The sequence below is a fragment of the Nesoenas mayeri genome (assembly GCF_963082525.1).
Source record: "Nesoenas mayeri genome assembly, chromosome: 4".
Taxonomy (NCBI): Eukaryota; Metazoa; Chordata; class Aves; order Columbiformes; family Columbidae; genus Nesoenas; species Nesoenas mayeri.
The window spans coordinates 65,415,822-65,432,589 of NC_137540.1; the positions used below are offsets into that span (position 1 = coordinate 65,415,822).

At 43.7% G+C, this 16,768-nt stretch overlaps 1 protein-coding gene across 1 annotated transcript in view; it reads left to right on the forward strand.

Moving 5' to 3' along the window:
• Positions 1 to 1,032: 1,032 nt before the first annotated feature.
• The window catches only part of SORCS2 (sortilin related VPS10 domain containing receptor 2), a gene marked incomplete at both ends in the record, with an annotated part of 545,731 nt that continues 529,995 nt past the window's right edge, over positions 1,033 to 16,768 (forward strand). The window contains one exon of the mRNA XM_080344448.1: positions 1,033 to 1,380. Coding sequence (XP_080200574.1) covers positions 1,033 to 1,380 — 348 coding nt within the window. The remainder of the gene's footprint in view (positions 1,381 to 16,768) is intronic.

Below are 16,768 nucleotides of genomic sequence, written 5' to 3' on the forward strand. Positions count from 1 at the left end.
GCTGGTCCTGGACTGTGCAGCAGGTTGGACCACGAATCCTCCAGAGGTCCCTGCCAACCTCAGTTACCCCGTGATTCTAACCTGCTCCCTCTTATGGCATCAGACTACTTCACAAGCACTGATTTATTCACAGATACACAGCACGCTGCAGGGGAGGAGGAAGAGCATCCAATCTGTGATGCCCAAATCTTCTTCACCTGTTTTGAGTTGGGCTGCACTGCACAGACCAGCCATGGCCCCTCCTGGCCCTGACCACACTCCCCTGGGCTTTCCCTGGTGCTTCCATGGACCAGTCCCAAGTCATATGTCCCCACAGCAGGAAATACTGGATCAGTGATGGGCTCTGGATAATGCAGATGACCAGCCTCGAGCCTCCCAGGAGCTGAGGGGCTGAAGACAGGATGGGGTCCCATTCTCCACAGACGCACTTCTTGTCTTAATCACAAGAATCGTATTTTTTGCACCTGCTTCATGTGTTCCTCAGCATCTGGCTGCTGACAACAGCCCCCTTCTGACTTCTTTCCTGCAACCGCCGGGGACTCATGGCCAAACCAGGGCCATGCCTTGTGCCGGCAGAGGCAGGGTTGCGTGCTCGCCGCCTGCGCCCCTTCCTCAGTAGCGCACCCGTCCCAAGGGGCTGCGTGAATTTTGCTCAGGGCGCTCTCGAAAAGCGCCTGTCCCTGGAGCTCACCGTAAAACTTCACAAGCGGCGGGCCTGCCGGTGCCGGCTCGTTCCTGCCTCGTCGGGAGAGCCCCGTCGCCGCCGCTGCTCACCTGGGCGCAGGCGGGTGCGCCCCTGACCCCGCCTGTGTCCGTGTGTCCGTCTGTGCCAGATCCGCCCCCCCCCCCCCGCCCGGCGTTTCGGCGCGGGCCAGCAGATGGCGGCGCCGCCCCGGCTGGGCGCGCAGCCCCGCGCACGCCGCTGAACGCGAGCCCCGCTCCGGTTACAACCCTCCCCCGCCCCCGCCCTCCGCGGCGGTGTCTCCCTCCCCGCCACCTCCCCGCCTGTCACTACCACGCCGGAGAGCCACCATGGCGCACGGCGGGACACGCGTGTCCGCCGCTGCCGCTCCGCGCGGGGCCGCCCGCCTGCCACTGCTGCTGCTACTGCTGCTGCTGCCGCCGCTGCCGGGCGCCGCCACCGCGCTGCGCTGCGCGGAGCCCTGCGGCCGCCCGCGCCCCGGAGCGCTGACCCGCGGAGCGCGCAGCCCGCCGGAGCCACGGCGTGTTGGCGGAACGGCGGCGGGGGACAGCCGCCCCAGGAGAGCATCCTCGGCAGCGGGCCGGGAGCAGGTCTCCCTTATCAGCACCTCCTTCGTGCTCAAAGGGGACGCGTCTCACAACCAGGCGATGGTGCACTGGACGGGCGAGAACAGCAGCGTGAGTGCGAGGGGCAGTGCGGGCGGGATGGGGGGGTCCTTGCCGTTACCCCTGCCCTCACCTTTGCTTTGCTCCCCCAACTTGCGGGGCGCACATTGCCGCTGCCGCCTGCACTCCTCCGGGCGCGGTGCGGACGGAACGCACCGCTCCCGCTGCCGGGCCAGGGGGTCCCCGCGGGCCGCGCTCAGGGCGAGCAGCGCCCCGACGGCTAGGGAGGTGAAGCCGGGAGAAGATGCGCTGCCGGGGTCGGGCGGCCCCGCTCACCCTCTGCTACTTCCCCAGAAGTTTGGAAAGTTTGCGAGCGCGCATCTTGCAGAGGGGCCGGGGGCGCGGGGTGCGCCGCGCTGCGTGGAGGAGGGGAGGGCTTGGCCCCGGGGCGGCGAGGAGGTGTCCGTGTGCGATCGGCGTGTCTCTGGGTAAAGGAGAGGCAAGGGGCGAGGTGCGGCGCGGGGATTATCTCCTTCAGCCCCGCATAAAGTCCCAGATTAAATTGTCGAGGCTTAATCGATTCTCCTCGATTCAATCATCCCCGTGTAATCTTCCCCGCGCCGCGCTCTGCCTCCTCAAGCGCCGGAGAACGAAAAATAACCCAAACCAAAAATAAAACCCAGCTCCGGATTTGAAGTGGATGTGACCGGCAGGAGCTGGCGAGCGGAGCGGCCCCGCGGGGGATCGGCCGGGCGGGCGCGGAGCCTCCGCCACGGCGCGGGCGGTGCGTGGGGAGAGCCGCGGCTTCCCCCCCGCACGGCTCCGGGCTTCCCCCCCGCACGGCTCCGGGCTTCGCCCCCGCACGGGCTGGGGCTTCCCCCCAGCACGGCTCCGGGCTTCGCTGGATTTTCGCAAAGGTCCGGAACCCGCAAAGATCCGGGATTAGCAGCAGCTCTCCGAAGATCTTTACGGCCTCATTAATAGATAAAAAACGTGCGCTGGGACCAATGTTAACTGCATTAAAGCATCATAGTTCAGAACTTCCCGCGTTGTGCCTTACCTTTACTATTTAATTATCTGTTTTGGACAGCAGCTCTCACAGTGAGCACCCATAATCTGTTTTAAACTAATTTTCAATTTCAGCTAGTCTTAATTTCTTTGAGTATCGGCCCATTAATGGTTATGTATTTGCATGGGTGGTTTCAGGGATTTGCTGCTTCTAATTTATCCTTCGCTGAAACATTGTAGCATAACAGTGGGCGTCATAGGTAAATATTACACAGCACCTTGCACTGTCTGTGTAACTTCATGGGCAGGAAAATATTGTTATGAAGGCTCAAGATCAACTTTCTCCTAGAGGATTTTAGTGTTTCTGGAAAACTCTTGAGTGTTTTTACTAGAGTTCAGCTAAGCTCCGACTCTGCTTGAACTTTGTGAATTTAGCATAAAGTTTTCTTAAACTTGTCTCAGTTCAGAGCGCTTGTGTTGTACTTCTCACGCGTATGTGAATTATCATCCTTTCTCTAGGATCTCGAGTACTGGTTTTTGCCTGTTTTGCTGGGGAGTTACCCAGGATGTGGAGCTGCTGAGGCTCTGTGCGTGAGGATGCAGCAATTTCCCTGAGCGCTGAGCGCTTGTGTTAATGCTCTTGTATAATCAGGTGTCAGAGCTGGAGTCAGCATCACAAGGCTTGACATTGTCAAAGACAGTTTTTGATTTGCTCAGGAAGGAAGCATAAGATGATGGCCATTTTCTCTGAAAAGAAAATGTTGCAAATCAGCAGCATCAGCTCTTCTGATTCTATCCTTCCTCCATTTCTCTGCTGTTAAACTGCTGCTGGTTTTTTGTGGGCAGTGCTTGCAGGCTGTTAGGACTACTTCCTTGAATTCAGTATTACAAAGTTGGCATAAGTTCATTTTTTGACATAAAAGGCAAGTAACAGCTTTCATGCAAAGCACTCTGCACTTTAAAATGAATATAGTAGAACCCTGCTAATCCACATTTATGACTAGTGGTCTCTCCTCCCCTCTTTGTAAAGATTTAATAACAGATGCTGCAGTGAGGGTTTGTATTGCTGAAATGCTATTATTTTTTCACAGTATGCTACTGTTCACTTACTAGAATACTACCAAGTAGTCTTTTCAAGAGCAAAGATAAATGGCAACTGTCAGAATAAATGAAAGTGGTTACAGTGTTGACCGCAACTTAGGGTTGTTTTTTGTTTGCCTAGTTACTATCTACTAATTCAGTCTCACAGGATGGTGCTCACATCATGAATTCCTGCAGACATTCTCTACAATATTTACACATTCAATAAAAATACTTTTGCAGAGTTACTTTAAAAGTATGTTGCTTACTCTGCCTGCCATGAGGTGATTACCATCAAGCAGGACTGGATCTGAATGAGTGACCAGGTAATGAAAGACTCTTTGCTGCCTTAGCCCAAATGAGAGCAGCTGGTCTTTTTGCACTGGATGTTTTACAGTATGACTGTCAGCATTTTTTTGCAGCTTATTCTCTTGTTAGCATTGTTTTATTGCATGCTTCCAGTAGAAGAGCTGATTTTAACAAAGGCTTCCAGAGAAAATGATTTGTAAAGACAGTTTGTAGAATCTTTTTCTTTTTTCTTTTTTTTTTTTTTTAAGAACTCTAAGAAATACATGAAGGCAAATGGAAGCAGGATGGGCTTAAGGGTTTGATGAGAATGTTGCTACCTATGTGAGATAAAACCAATTGAAAATAAGTACCTGAATCAAAACATATTTAAAGTTGCCTTGAATGTTTGTTTATATGGGTATGTATGTATGCCTGTATTTATTGATGTTACCCTGGGTTGTTTTGGAGGTAGGAATGCTAACATCCAGTGCTTCTCAAACCTGGCACCTTACCCTGTGTTCTTAAATCTGTGGCAAGTCTTGCCTTGCCTGTGAAGCAGAGGCTTGAGCCGTCAAGCGCTTTCTGTCCTGAGCGCATTGCAGTCACTGGGAGGACTGTCATTCATAACAGTGGGGTTTTGGATCAGGCCCTGCGAACCTCGGGAGACACTAAGCAATCTTTAAGTGTCACCACGCACATTTGGCACCTCATTGGAGGCACTCAGCACTTTGTAAACCAAGGAGTTTAACTAGTCCCTTTACCCTTTACAGCTGCATGGATTAAAGTTTGACAGTGATGAGCTCCAGATGACCATATATCCTCTTAAACACCTCACCTAGTAAAATAAATGAAGAAGAAATACACAGTAGGATTATTCCTTTGAGCTCCGTGATGGAGAGACAAATAACCATAAAATCAGAGTGGGTGGCTGTTTTTCTGAAGGATGTTCACCTGCATGAATAGTTCATTGGAAGTGCTACCATGGAGTACTCATGTGTGTGGATCAAGGGCAGATAAATAAATTTGAAAGGGCCAGAGGTTAGGTTGATGTGTACATGGAGCTTTAAAAAAATTATTTGCATCTTGTAAATCCTCCTGTGCCACAATAACAGGAGCATGTGATTTTTGGTTGCATGAGATGTTTTGAAAGAAACTAGGGAGGCTATAAATTAAATTGGTCCTCTCTTCTCCCCGTTCTTTTCTGTACTGTAGAAGTCTGACGTGCACTTTATTATCCTCTTGTAATGCTGTTAATTTTGTGAATGGGGGTAACGGTGGATTTGATAGCACAGCAGTGTATATAGTTGCGCTGATTGTAAAGTGAGCTTGTGTAACTGGGAAGATCCCTGTACACTTCCTTGCCTTGTCAAGAGAGAGCTGTGCAGGGAAGTATGCAAATTGCTCCCTGTTTTCTGTCCTCATTACTTTTATTTTGTACTCTAATAATTAATTATTTATTAATGCCAGAAGTGATAAGCCTGTCCCTGACCTTTCTTGACAGCGTGATAGATAAAACCATCACTAGTGATGCAAGTCTTGCAAAGCCAGTCCTTGTGGTATCAAGAGTGTATCTGGTTAGTGAATTCCTGCAATTAGTATTTCTGCTCTCTGTCCCCTATGCCTGCAGAAATCTGTTGTGCACTATAACTTTCAAACAAAGGCTCATGCAAGTGGAACTAATTTTCTTTCCAGTCTTAAAATATCATAAACTGAAGACATGACAGGTGGGTAGTGCAGCGCATCATTTATTCTGGTAAGGGCTGGTGATTGACATTTGTGTAACTGATAAATAACACGGAGTCGTGCATCGGAATATATACAGGTAGTGTGCTTACAGAATAGCCTCTTACTGTGTTAAGCTGAATGTGTATGTTCCTAGATTTACTAAAAATACACAACCCTTTCTGATTTTGTGAAAAACAGTCAATTAATGACAGCTTTTAAAAATCCTGCTTTTCTTTAAAAGGGACCTTATAGTCATCTCAGGAGCTTATTTGGTGCTAGGTAAACAACTTTCTTTGCAAAACTATATTCTTTTTGACCGTCCTGCAGAATTCCCATTGCGCATTAGTATGAGCTGATCTAAAAAAATCAAAGCCAAACCAGAAATACGGTGAGAATGAGACTCGTATTCACACTTGATTTTGATTCATGGGCTGCTCTTCATGCTGTGTACAGACTGCTAAAGTACTGCGAACAGGACTTCGGCCAACTAGTTCTAAGTCTGCAGTTTAGTGGTGCCAGTGTTTCCTTTTCTTGTTTGTTGTCAAAATATTAAGTACATGCAGGCACTTATTTGTCGAGTAAGTTGATGTTGTGATCCCTCGTAAACATGTAACTCTTTGTTATGGAAAATAAACATAAATATACACATTTCTTTTCTCAGACCTAATATTTAGCAGCACCTTGTCAGAAAGGAAGGTTTATTGTACATCTACAGAAATTGCTACATAAAATTTCAGCTGATGGAGACTTTTCTGTATTTGGTCTACAGATACTTTGTTTAATTTAAAAAATATTACTTTGCGATACGGTTTCACCATATATGATTTATACAGTTCGGTGATCACTGAATGTGTTCTTCTGGCAGATATTTTATTTAATTGGTTTTCTGTTTTGTTCAGTTTGAAATAAATTTTACCAAGGGGATCTATAAAAAGCATTGACTTCAGTATTACTGTAGCAGTATCTGTAACAGTAAATGTAATCATCTATCCACACTGGGCAAAAGTGCATTCGTGGTAATGTTTTGGTGCTGTTTCTCCAGCATAGCCAGGCTACTTTTTATGAAACTAAAGGGAGCATGAGGTCAAAAATCCTGACGACTCAGACTTTTGATAAATGGCAGATACATTGCAAAGTGAAAGGCAGATTTCCCATAGGGAGTTATTTAAAAAAAATATATCCTTGAATGATAGTGTGATAAAAACCAAACAGAAACCAAACCAAGTAATAGTATTTGAATGGAACAGCAGAATCCCACACAGAAAGCAGAATGATTTTAAACTGACATAAGTTACTTTTTTTTTAATGATGTAAAGTTTATGGATTAAGTCATTTATTTGCTTCTACCAGCCTCTGTTTTCCTCTCTTCCAGCCCTAGAGCTTGCTGGTCATGTCGCTGCCTGCTGAGCTCTCTCCGCATTCCAGCGAATTCCAGCTGCTAAAGAAAAGAGAGAGCACCTCTTCTCATCCCCTAAGTAGACACTTAAAATTGATACATACTTTAATTAGTAAGTGTGTATTTCAAACATGCTTGAAAGTCCTCCATGCACAGCCCTCCATGCCTGCAGCCATACCTGGTTTTACCTGGTTCGCTGGTTTAACTGGCGTTGCCTGATTTGCTTAGGAGCAAGTTACTGACAGCTTTAGTGTGAGTAGGTACTACTGTGCCATCATTGGGAGAGTTTAAATCCAGGAGGGAAATTTAGCAATGAACACTAAAGACAGTCACTGGATTGAAATCCTATCTTTGGTACTGCTGATGTATTACACACGCACAACAAACCAAATTTGGCTTAGCACTAGTCATTAGATACGTGTTTAAGCTGTTGGTAGCAGGTTCACATATCACAGTGGGAATGTAATGCATTCTTCTCAAGCCTGACAGTGCTAGGAATCTACTGGTACAGATCTTTGGAGAAAGAAATGAGGACATCCCTTTTGATTTTATTAAAATTCAATAGACTAATAGATTCTATGTGGAAGAACAGAAAGGGAAAATGATGAGCTTTTCAGAAAAGGAGTAATTGTTCTGCTAAAATGGGAGGTTCTGTAAGGTGTGTACTGATTTATGAATTGAAAACATGAAACTGCCCAGATTATAGGAGTTTTTATGCTAAGCTCTTTGTATGTTCAAATAACATATTTTATGGTTCAGTCAATTAAGACCAAAGGATGCTAGCATAAGGAGAGAGAATCTGCAGTACAATGCAAGTGAGATCCTTCTAGTTCCTGAAAGCACAAATTAATTTAAGTGAAGCTGAAAGTGTGGGTTGAAAGTAGTCTGCAGTATATGACTGTTCACCGTAGCTCAGGATGAAACTTGATGACCTGCAACATTCCTTCAGCATTTTTATTCCCATAGTCTCACATTCTTTACCAAATATTCCCATCCCCAACCCCCTGCTCCAGTAATAATAATTTAAAACCCTAACAAATCATCAATGACAAAACCACTTTTGAAATAAATAATGGATGGGGTCCTGTGTCGTGCCTTCAGCCTTCAAGTCTAAGCTTGGACTTCTGCAGCTGGAACGAAGTGGAGATGGTCTCTGGACTGATCCCTTCCCTGACGATGTTAGCATCTGTACTTGCGAAAGCCTGGATTAGTTGACTTCTGAAGGCATGTATCTCTCTTGCCTTACTGTAGAGTGGCCTAAATGACAAACTTCGATGAAACACAGAATTTATTTAGTGTTATCCCTAACTCAGATATCTGGAGTTTATTGCTGATGCAAGTATCTCCTTCTTTACTTATTGTAGCTTGGCTGTTGGAGTTTCAGTTATGGATTAAGGCCCTCTCAGGATGGGTATTGCACAATGCCAATGTAAAAATACAGGTGCAGTTCTAAAGATTTTATAATTACAGTTTTGCCTACATACAACCCCGAGAAGCAGAATTATATGTTTAAAGGTTGTACATTGACAGCGATTACAAAAAGGTCAAAGTTTCAGTCCAGAGGCTGCTCCAACAGCTGTTTAAGTATTTTTTTCCTAGTGAGTTGGAATATTCGTACCTAAGCAGTCATTGAATCTCACAGGATCACAGAATGTCAGGGATTGGAAGGGACCTCGAAAGGTCATCTAGTCCAATCCCCCTGCTGGAGCAGGAACACCCAGATGAGGTTACACAGGAAGGCATCCAGGTGGGTTTTGAATGTCTCCAGACATGGGGCAAAGCCTAAAATTCCCCCTCTGAGTTGACAGTTAATCAGGAGTTCAGAAACATGCCTGCTCTGTGTGTATGTATGTAGGTATGTTTTTCTGTTTCTCTTTTCCAAACCAGTAGATCTGCAGTGAGCCAAGAAAAAGTGGAACAGTTTCAGCAATAAGGGTTGTCAATCTCCGTTCTGGCAGGAGATGTGGATTTCAACTCTTCATGCGGAAGGGGAATTCTCCCACAAGAAGCCGTCTCTCGAAGGGAGTTGCCGCTCTGAGATGCTCAGTGTCGTAGGTGTGTGCTGGCACATCTGCTGGACTCCCTGGCTTTGGTAAAAGGAGTGGAGAAGTGCTGTGCTTATGGATCCGATTGAGTTTTGTCAGCCTTGGGTGACAACGCTGTGGAAAGAGGAGAGATGCCGAGGTGCTGCTGTCTTAGGGGACTGAGAGCGCACGTGCCATGCTGCGCAGAGCTGGTGCTGCTCCACACGCACCGTCAGCGCGTCTGCGAGCTCTGGAGCAGTTCTGCAGTGTTCACGGGGGTACCGTGGGGAAATCGGAGACTTGGCCAGAGATAGAGCGTGAGGTTCCTAATGAATGGCTATTGGGTTAGACTGAAGCTGAACAGCGGTACCCAGGAACTTTGCCAGTTACCTCACCAGTATCCTGTGAGATAGCACTTGCATTACACAGCTGATTTTGTGCCTCATTTCCTACCTGCAATGTGAGAATGACGGTACTTCTCTATCTCTTGGGGTTGCTGTTGTTCTAAATAAGCTGGGCACTTTTATATTACAGTAATGGTTATCTTATAAACACCTAAAAGAGGGAGGACCATAGAAAATCAAATCTGTGGTTTCAATTTTCCTTTGATTGTTTCACAGTACAGTGTAGGAATTAGAGAATAAAAGGCTTTCACAGGTCATGCAAACTTCTCTGCTCTGATGTTTGTGTGGATTCAGGCTCCTTTTAATTTGTAGTCCAGTTTAATTCAAGTACCTGGACTTTGGTGCTTCAAGATCTTTGAACAGACTTAAGATTATGTGGCCAGAACATTTTCAGTGAAACTTAACCTGTATTTAACATAATTTTTTTCTGCCCTCATTTACTGGTGTACTGAAATACTAATAACTGTGCTTCTTTCTTGCTGTTTGTACCTTTGCTCCTCTTGTAGACTAGTAATTATTTATCTGAATTACTGTTATTTTGTCTTTTAAAATTTTCTTTTACAACTTACTTTTGATAGCCCTTTAATTGCACCATCTAGATAGGACAGTACCTACATATAATAGTACCTACCTAATGTGTTTTTGACAGGCACATTTTTTAGGAATGTGCATACACACAGACATTATTGTTCATTTCTGACTTACCTATAATCTCTCTAATGTCCTCATGATTATCTGTGTTTTCTAAAAAGAAAACCACAAAACTGTAAGTTTTTTTCTTTTTTTTTTTTTTTTTCAAAATCATAAAACCACTTAAATAATTTGGTCATTATGGAAAAAGCTAATTTCTGTGGTATCTGTGCAGTAACACTGTTAAAAGTTTGTTTCAGTAGATGAAGTAAATGTATTTAATGTTTGTTTTTTCCCCATTCACTTTATGAAATCCATTTCTTTCACAGTCTTTGGAAGCTCATTGGAGCAACAGTGAAACTGCATGAAGTGTTGTAGAAGAGTATTTACAAGCACCAACTACCGGGATATGTCCTTGTTCCTACTGAGCAGCAGGCCCATGTTTACTGGCCAGTGTGTTCAGTGTTAGCAGATGGCAAGCTACGCTCTGTGAAAACACATTTTTTATCACCATTACTGTCTCTGCTCCCCAGACTGCGAGTGCCCCAGAAACAGAGCGGCCTCTCCCCCACATGTATAGGAGCAAAACGTGGTGCACTGGGGCTCTGCTCTGAGTTGGTGGCATTTAAGTGCTTCTCTAATACCAATAAATGATCATGATGATGACTGAGGGTTGAGCTGTTCCACCTGTAAATTGTAGCAGTGCATAGCCTGACCTCCCTAATTCAAGAGCTACAGTAAAGTTGCTTTTTTCAGGCTTTGAAGAACAGCCTGTTTGTGGTTAATGCATTCCCACGCTTGCCTCCCCCAGCAATTGTCACTGCAAGACAGATGCCCAAGGGGATGGGGCTGGAGGGTGACGGGAATATGTTGGAATCACTCTGTGAGCTTTGGGCAGTGTTTCACAGTGTTAAATGTGACTGATTCTGAAGAAATAGTTGTTTCTTCATTGAAAACACAGTTGTATCAGGGGATAGTAGTTGTTATAAAATCCTCTGGGGTCTAAGTTCAATAAGATATTTTTCTTGTGTTTGCTAGCAGAAAAATACCTTGTGACTTGCTCTTTTCAGAGAACTGGAACCACCTGTGAGTCTACGGCATCTAAATCTGCAGCAGTACTCATTAAATCTTCCCATTTATGGAAAGCACTGTATTAATTTCTTGGTTCTTCATTTATGCTCCTAGGTATTATGTTGGGTGTTCAGCATAAGCAGGCATCACTGTTAGCATAGATAGAGATAAGAGTATAACCCTGAGGGAACTCGTGAACCCCTTCTGTATGGACACCTCTTATTTATGCATGGTTTTTGAGGGGCTCCATGGATAATGCATAAAAACAAATAAAACAAAAGCAACACATGCCAACGACAGGTGGATTACCTTCTGTGAGCACAGAGCTACCTTTGCCTATCAGTTACTGCCAGGAGGCAGTGGGAACCTATGGTGATGTAGTGAACATACACATCGCTCCAGCATTCAGCCTGTTAGAGAGCTCAGGGGCTGAACTCTGGGCAGATCTGTAGCAATAAATGCCTGGAGACGCCCCAGGAGACAGGTGCTGGAGATCTGTAACCACATGCAGCTGGGTGGCACAGAAACACTTAGGCTCTTCTGCCCAGCTCTCCTTGACCTGCAGTGATCTTCCCAGTGGGAAGCCAGAATTGAATTATTTGGATGCTCTGTGTGTGTTTGTACTTACAGGCTTTACTCTTGATGATTCTTAAGCCCAGTATCCCATTCGACGGCAGGCTGGTGTTAACCTACCTCTGTATCTGAGTTCCCAGGTGGTTTTGAGAGTGGTCCCACTCTGCTCTTTCAGAGCACTTTATGGATCCCTGTTGAGGCTTGTAGGGTTCACATTAGATTTGACTGCTGCATGTTGGTTTGTGGCTATGCTACGTGAACATCCTTCCTTCTGGCCTCTTTCATTTCAGTCTTGTAAACTGCACAAGTTTAATTGACGTGTATAGGACTCTGGGGTCTTAGGTATTGTAGTATTTCGTGTGGTTAGAGCACAGAAGCAAACAGGCTCATGAACTAAAAGCTTTCCTCTTGTAGGCTGAGATGCCCCCACACAGGCAGTTCATCAGAACTGCAGCTTTTGATTTAGAGGGTCATTCCTTATTTTGTTAATTTGTTTAGCTTTTAATCAGTGGTTTTCCATGCTTCCCTGCCCATTATCCAACCACATAATGGCAAGCATGTCAAAAGCTCTCAGCGGCCTTGAGAGCAGTCTTGAAACACGTTCTTTGCCCTGAATGAGAAGTACAAAATAAACAGAAACTATGCAAACCATCCATATTGGGAGTCCAGTGGCTTTGGAGTGGGAGCTGTGTCCTGACTGCAGAGGCTGAGGGAGCTCCCTGGTTGCCCTTGGCTGTGCCGCTGCTGGGGGCAGAGAATTGGGAAGCTGTTACTATTGGTGGTTCTGAGCTTTTCTTTCCCCCTGGATGAGGGATGGAAATACTGGCAGAGTCAGCTGAGACCCAATCCTGTTCTTTTTGAGGTTTCACAGCCTGATAGGAAAAACAAATATGAAAGAATGCAGAGTTATTTTTCCTCTCCTGTATGTGACATCCACCGGGGTGCTGCTGAGCACATACAGGAGGGAGGAGGATGTGTGGATGGAGCAGAAGTGCCCACATTTTTGGAGAAAGCAGCCCACTGTAAATGCTTTAAATTTCTCTTGGGTCACAGATATTATTATTAAACTCTGTCTAAAACCGCTGTAAAGAAGTAAAAAAGTATCTTGCTCGTTAGCCAAACAGCATTTTTGTAGCTCCGTGAAACCCACTTAGTGATTCACTGATTAAGCTGTTGGCTCCTACCAGCTTCTGTGAAGGAAGATGTAGAAGGAATGCACTCCCTTGCACCCAGGCTGTCAGGCACCTCTGCTTAAAAACTGCAAGATGTAGCTCTGCAAACACATTTTCAGTTCACAATGAAATACATATGTTCATCTTCATGCAGCGTCTCTGCGTGTCTCAAGGACTATTATGCAGAGAACTGAGGACCACTAATAAGGTATTTTCTTTTCCCTTTTCCCTTTTTCTTTCTTTTTTTTTTATTTTCCTTTCCTTTTTTTCCTTTCCTTCCAACTGCTTTACTACATGGTTTTTGTAAGGTGGGCTACATTTAGAGGGCACCGAATCTTGGTATTCCTTTTAACAATCTCATTGCTCCTGAAGATGTCTAAAAGGCTGTATTTTCTAAATTCATTGTATAAGCACGTTGTGCCCTATGTTACATTTCTTTATTTAAAAAAACCCGTGGGATGAGGATGGTTGGCCATATCAGGCTACCATATATAATCGGTATGAGAGGTTGTTAGCTGATAACTTATCAACTTATTTTTTTGGTTTTTAGTTTAGCTAACTGCAGAAAAGCCACTTTTAAACTGGCACGAACTGGCGTAACATACGAATTGAGTGGAAGGGAAGCTTCTTCATCAGTGGGTGGACTTGGTCGGCCTGGTCAGTCTGTAAGCACACAGGAATGTTTGAACTGCCTTTGTGTGTGCTACTGAGGCAAGAGATGTTTCACCAACACTGGAGCTGCATGAAAATAAGACCTTCTGCTTTCTGTTGGAATCACAATAATCATTGAGAGGAATTACATTTTGTCTCTAATGTTTGTGACTGCAAAGAGAGTGCTCCTGAAGATGGGAATGTGAAGGTAGAGAAGGATATGATGATATGATCTTTATCTTGGTTGCAGAAAGTGCCAGCAAGCCTGGTTCTTGCATTACTGCATTTCATGAAGTACGGCGAGGCTCCCTGAGGGAGCAGGATTCAGTCCAGCCTGATGTTTCACAGGGTCGGCAGCTCAGAAGTCAAGCCCATTGAGATGAGAGCACTGAAATTCACATTTAGGCATAGACTGCGTGCCAGGAAATAATATAAAGACTTCATAGTCTTTGATCCACAGTCTGTTGTATGTGGATGGTTTGCACAAAATATGCTTTTTATTTTTTGTAGCAACTAAATAGACTTGTATTAATTAACTGAACCTGATTGTCACAGTCACTATCACTCAGTGAGAAACTCTGCTCCCCTTTAGGCAACTTCGGCGTCTGTCCTTTGTTTCTGTTACTTTTCTGTCTGCTTTTTTGTATGTATCTCATTCCTCCTCTTGTCCTTTCTTTTCTCCGTCTCTGTGTGTCTCCTTTGTTATTTTCCCTTCATTTCCTTCTCTGTATTAAATCACCTTTCTCACCCCTGAGGGCTTAAATAGCATCATCTTCCCAGTTCCATCTGGAAAAAACGATCTTCAAAGGCATGGTTAGTAATGACACAGACATGTCATCAGTTTGGGAGCTGCCATTCCAGTGAATATAGATGTTCACACTTGGTCACATGTTGTCTGCAGGCTGGGACAGACATTGCTTAAGGAAATCTTGCGTTCATGGCCGTATCTGTAGCTCTAGAGGACAGCAATAGCAGATGTTTTAAGAAAAACATTGTCCCCAAAATACATCATCTACATTGAAACTAGCCCAGGAGCAGTGCATTTCACCTCATGCCCCCAGCCTAAAGCTGTGAAGTGATCTCTTAAACTCACCTAAGGTTAGTTTTGGACTGGGGACATGAAGTGAAATACACTGCTGCTGTGTCAAGCTTCTGGCTGAATTTAATTGAGCATAATTAGAAATGAAAGACTCAAACCCCCATTTCCAGTCATCCAGTTCTGTAATCTGCACATGCCATCTGATAAGAATTTGTACACTACCCATCACTAGAACGACTCCGCTTCACATCCAGGCTTAATTGAAAAATAATCATAATCTATTCAGTGTTAGATTTAATGCATAAATGAGGTATTGTGAGCAAAACACAACTTCTGAAATGTCTATTACGCTGAATTTTATTGTCTGGCTTAAGTTCAGTTATTGTCTGTCATTCTGATATTTAGGTGATGTCATTTTCATATGTGACTTTGCCAAGTGAGCCTCATTATTACTTTTTGAAACCTATAGGCAATGAATTCTTTTACCTTTAAATGAAATGAAATATTTACAAGCTGTTACTTATTGCAGGAATTTAAATGAATGAAGCTTCTTTTGAAAACAAACGCAAGCTGAGGAAAGTGAAGACGGTAAATGAGTGTGAAGCTGTCGTAGGAGGGAAACTCTGCAGCTCATACATCCAAGCTCTGTGGCTTTAGCTGAGCTTTGAAAACATGGGAGTCAAAAGCAAGAAAGTGCTGAGGTCTTGGTTTCTGGCATAGGTTGTTTCTCTGATGCAAGTGCACTTGCTGTGCAGTCACTACAGTTCCTGGACTGAAAGAATAGGAACAGATTTAGAGTGCTTTTATCTAACATGAAATTGATACTGTCTTATGGGAATGACTTCTCAGAAGAACACAGGAATGTCTGTACTAGGCTAGACCCGTGGAGATCTAGGGAAGAGCGTCAGACTCAGGTAAATATTTTGTGATCCTTCACCAGACAGCTTTTCTGGCCAACAGCGATTTGTAGCTCAGGGGCAACTGTAAGAGCTTTTCAGGTGCAGGTAACACACCTTGTTTATAAACATGAAAATGAGAGGGAAGATGAGCTTGTGTACTTAAATGCAACAGTTTGCCAAAATTGCTAGTACTGACTTTCTGTTGTTTACATCATCCTTTCCCCAATGCATTCAAATTTTGGGGTGTGTTCTCTGAGTGATTTAAATTTTGTGACTTTGTAGCCACATTTTAAAATTTCAAACGCATTTTTATTATATTGATTTAAATAGTATTTAAAATCCAACAAATTATTTAAAATAACAAGTAGACCTATCAACACATGATTTACAAAGTGCTTATTTTCTGCTCTAAGTTTCTAACCAATTTGGGAAGTTTAAAGGATACTATTTCTCTTGAGTGAATGTTTCTAGAAAGAAAGATGCATGACAAAAGTAGTTTTTAGATGTCTGTTGTTTTATGGAATTTATTAAAACATCTTTTTAGAAGTGTTGGATGATGGTACTATGATATGGAAAAAGTGCTAAGTATCCTGAATGTTTTCCTTGGTTATTTAAAATCGAATAAATGTTCAGTAAATGGACAACCTCATCTGAACCAGGATTAACTTTAAATTCAAGCCATTATTCTCTTGGTACATAACCAATATAGTGTGTGTTCTTATCAACAAGTGAGTCTCATTTTTAATTTATGAGAGTTTACCTGAGAGTATTCAAATGTCTCGCCCTTTCCGAGTATTAAAAAATGCCTTTGATGTCTCAGCGTTTGACTTTAAAACAGCTGATCTTCTGGTGTGCTGCATAATAAACTTGTTTTGATACATACAAGAAATGCTGCTTGTTCGTTCCAAGTTTGCATGGCATAATTAAGCTAGGGTTTTGTTCAGTCAAAATTGGTGATACTGTGAAAACAAAAATCAATCCATTTCTCTTAAGTTACTTTAAGACAAATTATTAAACAGGCATGATCAAGTCTCCTGTATTTTAAGAAGTGCTGAAGCTGAATTTTGAAAATCTTCATGCTCATTCTTATTTACAAATAGTTCATGATTTTTAAATAAGGATTTCCAGTACTCTCTTTTCATTTTTAATATTGGATTGAAGGATATCAATAAAAACATTCAATTATACTGGGCTGTGTGTAGGCTCCACAGGAACCCGAGCTGTGATTAGATTTCTCAGCTAGAGTAGAACAGCACCATTTCATTGATTTAAATTTCCCCCATTATGGAAGGATTCTTTGCTTTGATTAGTCTCACAGTTAGTGGGGCATTCACAGTAGTGGAAGAGGTGCAGGAGCCTACAAAATGGCGAAAAGCAAACAAAACCAGGTAATATCACAAGAATGATATTTTAAATGTTCAATTCCACATTGTGCTTTCTTACTGTTTTTCCTCTTCATTTCTTCCCTAAACATTTCTATATTGTTGAGTTTGTCTAGAA